The 4,199-nt window shown below is 46.5% G+C and overlaps 1 protein-coding gene across 1 annotated transcript; it reads right to left on the bottom strand.

Annotated features, from left to right (window-relative positions):
• Positions 1-213: 213 nt before the first annotated feature.
• LOC107213680 (arylacetamide deacetylase-like 4) lies at positions 214-4,161 on the bottom strand. The gene is made up of 3 exons (XM_033519332.1): positions 3,791-4,161; positions 2,912-2,975; positions 214-1,993 (listed from the first exon to the last, which is right to left on the bottom strand). The coding sequence occupies exons 1-3, from the start codon at positions 3,975-3,977 to the stop codon at positions 1,219-1,221; spliced, it is 1,026 nt and encodes a 341-aa protein (XP_033375223.1). The 5' UTR covers positions 3,978-4,161; the 3' UTR covers positions 214-1,218.
• Positions 4,162-4,199: the final 38 nt, after the last annotated feature.

The raw sequence follows: 4,199 nt of genomic DNA, 5'->3' as shown, positions 1-4,199 counted from the left end.
TTTTTTTTTTTTTTTTTTTTCCTGAGGATTTCCTTAGGATGAGGAGCAATGAGCGTAAATTAAAACGCAAGTTTCATCTCAACATGCTAAAGAACTTCTTTACATTGAGGGTGACAGTGCCTACGGAGGGTGAGGAATTTCCCTCTCTGGAGACCATCCAAGTACACCTGGATGTGTTCCTGTGTCACCTGCTCCAGGTGACCCTGCCTTGGAGGGGGATTGCACTGGATGATCTCCAGAGATCAGTCCCAACCCTAGCAATTCTGTGATTTCCATGTCCTCAGTCTGGCCGTTCTCAGTGTGCTCACTGCTGTTCTTGCTTTCATCAGCAGGGTGTAATGAAGCATCCTGTCAGGGAAAACACTGTCTCATCCTGTAAATAAAACTCAAGCCACAGAGAAAGCACAAATTGACAGATTCTAGTACAGAATCACAGCACATATTCTGCAAAAGTTAATACTGCAGGACACCCTTTGGAAGAATATTAAAACATTTCGCTTCATATTCTCTCTTTAAGCTGTACTTTTCAGTACACACACATACCAAAAGCCCACTTCACTGATCCTTCCTGCCTTTCTAAAACCTGATGTCAGCATTTCTTCTCAACACTATATCCAGCCCTCGGTGGGTGTAATGGAGCCTTTCCAAAATTAAAAAGGATTTTGTACAGCTACAGTCATTTCAAAATCAGAGCAGCCCTTACTTGCCTCCAGTTAGGTGTTCCCCCATCAACTCAGGCCTTGCACTGCTACTTTTGCATGGAATATTTGCTCAGTCTCCTCACTGAGATCTTAATCTCTGCCTGTTTGTCCAGTGTTTTCCCTCCAGCTCACTATCTACCTAGCTTATACTTTTTAGCTAATTAAGTCATGTTTTAGAACTTAACAGATGGACATCACAAATAACCTGGCTATAGTGAACATTTAATCCAAATCATTCCACATAGATAATTTGTATAGAAGTAAATAATTTAGTGATTAAAGAAAAGAAATCAATCAAATGCCAATTCGGAAAAAAAGAAGGCACATAGAAAAATTTTAAAGACTAAACTCTCAGGAGTCTCACAAGGGAAAGATCTGTGTTAATTTGAAGTTCATGGATATTCAAGTTAGTATTTTACACATCAAAAGATATCATATTCTTGCTGACCAGAAATACCTGAGGTGTGAGAGCCTAAGCAGAGATATTAGTGGGAGAAGCATACCGAGAGAGATCTTTTTACAGGCCTTTTATAAATGCAACAACCCTGTCCAATCCCCTTTTCCCAGAGGGAAATGACAAACCACAATATTCAAATAGGTTTATGACTCCATGGAATCCATCCTCGAGGTGGTACCAGGTCACTCGAACCCCGTTGTCCTCCAGCCTCTTCTTGTACAACAAGCCATCGTCCCTCAGCACGTCGTACTCGCAGGTCAGGATGAAGGATTCTGGCAGCTGCTGAATAATTTCATCTTCAGCGAACAGCGGGCACAGCGTGGTCTCACGGATTCTTTTCACTTTCTCAAAAACTCCAGGCTTGAATTCACAGGGCTTGTGTGGCTCATAGCCCCTGACCTTAAATTCCTCAGGGATGTTGTCTGGACTCACCCACTTCCCATACTTCAGCCTCATGTCTGGAGGAATATGAGAGCCCTCCAAGACCTCTTGCATATTTGATGTGTCCCCTTGTACATATTGCAAAGAATAGAAAACAGCACGTTCCCGGAAGAGCAGAGGGACTCCCTGGTTTTGTTGGTAGGATGGCAAATTGAAGTCCAGTGCCTGAAGGCCTGGGTAGATGAGGATCTGAGCACGGAGCCTGGGGAGGTCTGACCTGCCTGCCAGGGTCTGGCTCACAGCAGCTGCCAGGTTGCCCCCAGCGCTGTCCCCGCAGACAGTGACGCGGGCAGGATCCACGCCGTAGCGCTCCAGGTGCTGCAGGAAGTGCTGGGTGGCGTTCAGACAGTCTTCGTACGCTGCGGGGTATTTGTGCTCAGGGGCTAAACGGTACCTGCAACACGGACAGAGACAGCAAAAGTAGCAGAAGGAAATGTCATAAGTGTAAATATAAAATTTTTACAGCATCCTGTTTTTCCCTGCATTGGAGCAATTTTTCCCTCAGAAAAGAAACAGAACATGAAGGTATTTTTATCTACTAAACAGGTATTTGTCCAGTGAATCATCACAGAGAAATGACAGCCACAGGATGGGGCTGCAAGGACATAGCATAGTTGGGATATTCCGAGAAGAGTCCTGATCACAAATTAAGAGATGTAACTTAATTTTTCTCTTCTGGTGTAGATTGCATCTGGCTTGTGGATTAAGTAATTTAATCTATCTGCACCTCATCTTTACTTAGGATATTTCAGTTTTAGAATTATTTTTTCTTTATTTAAATAACTGGGACTGTTATATTTTTCAGTATTACTAGTATTAATTTGTTGTACTAATTAGTAGTATTATTACTTATTAGCATTTGATTCTTATTGTTAGAAAGCTCCTTGAAGTTCAGAAGGTAATTACACCTATTTAAATGGATCACTGAATCATCACCTTCCAAGCTGGTTTATTGGTAATTTCTCAACACATTGGAACTCTCTTCTGGAAAGTATTCCTTGGTTTTGTGTGGTGCCAGCATGTCTCTGTGTTGGGAGATACATGGACCTTACTGTGGGCTGTGTCTGCACTGTTAGTTGATGTTAGCCTCCCTGATGGAGCAGGGAGAGAAATGAAAACAGCACCCTTGAAATTCTGTCTGGATGCCTGGGATCCTGGGAAAATCACCAAAAATTCTGAGTTGGAAGGGACCCATGAGGATCATAGAGCCCAGCTCCTGAAGAGAAGCATTCCCACCAGCTGCACATCCCTGCAGTGCTGAGAAGCAACAAGAGGCAAAAAGGCTTCTCTGGGGCAGCCGGTCGTAACTCACCCCACGGACACCACCAGCGAGCTGCTTTCCTTGGCAATGTACTGGCAGATCCTTTCATGGGAATCTGAAACAGATGGAAGGATGTTTTGGTGCCCACAAACTCCATCATCCCTCTCCTCTCTCCCCCTGACCGCTGCCTCCTTTTGCAGTGCTGGATGGGAGAGCCCAGCTGAAGTTCAGCCTTCCAGCAGCTGGAAATTATATAACTCTTCTAATTCATTTTTAATTAATTATTTTAATTAATCATAACCAGTATATTAATTATAAGCAGTGTGCTAGACTTAAATCACTTTTAGGCAGCATGTAGCTACCTTTCTCTACACAGGCTGTTATTGTTGACTTGATTGAGAAAATCAGTGAAACTTCTAAAAATTCTGCCAAACTAACCCTGATATGCTTTGAAGAACACGGCCTGGGAGAGGGTGTGTATTGTTGAAATTAGATACAAGAAGGGAAGAATTAATGGACTACAAGGACATTTTGTAGAAACCAGAATATAAAGAAGCAGCTAACAAAAGATTCAGTGTATGCATGTTGGGAAGTCCCTACCACAGGAAAAATATACTAAAAAGACTAACGAGGATAGAATACCAACTTAAGTAATTTAGAACCAATGGGGATTAAGTTCTTTGTTTGCTGAAAGTATATAAACAGGTGAAAAAGTTATGTATCAGCGTCTTTGTGGAGGCCGGAATTCTGTCGGCCGCGGCTGAAGCAACCCTTGCCAGGCCAGCTCTGCAAGGCCGGTGCTGGGGGTGCCGCGGTGGGGGCAGAACCGGGCCCAGGACCGGCTGCAGAACCGGGCCCGGGGCTGTACCGACACTGCAGAACTGGGCCCGGGGCTGTACCGACACTGCAGAACCGGGCCCGGGGCCGTACCGAGGCTGCAGAAGATCCAGCCGCCGCCGTGGAACAGCAGCACGGCGCTGCGCACCGCGCGGGGCCGGTACAGCCGCACGGGCACCCCCCCGAACCGCGCGTCCTCCTGCCGCACCCCCGGCGCTGGGCCCGGCTTCCAGCCGGAGAACACGAAGCGCTTGACGGCCAAGCTGCTGCACAGCTCCATCTTCTCAAAAATCCTGCCCTGTTGGGAGAGGGAGGACAGCCGGGGTGAGCTGAGGGGAGGCCGCGCGGACAGCCCTGAGGGGGCACCCGGTGAGCGGGAACCGGGTGAGGAGCAGCTGGTGAGGGGCAGCAGGAGAAGGGCAAATGGTGAGGGGAAAATGGTGAGGGACAGCAGGAGAAGGACAAATGGTGAGGGGAAAGTGGTGAGGGGCAGCAGGAGGAG

The sequence above is a fragment of the Parus major genome, chromosome 21 (genome assembly GCF_001522545.3).
Source record: "Parus major isolate Abel chromosome 21, Parus_major1.1, whole genome shotgun sequence".
Classification (NCBI taxonomy): Eukaryota; Metazoa; Chordata; class Aves; order Passeriformes; family Paridae; genus Parus; species Parus major.
Note: the sequence above shows the minus strand (reverse complement) of the source record. Positions and strands in the feature narration are given on the sequence as shown.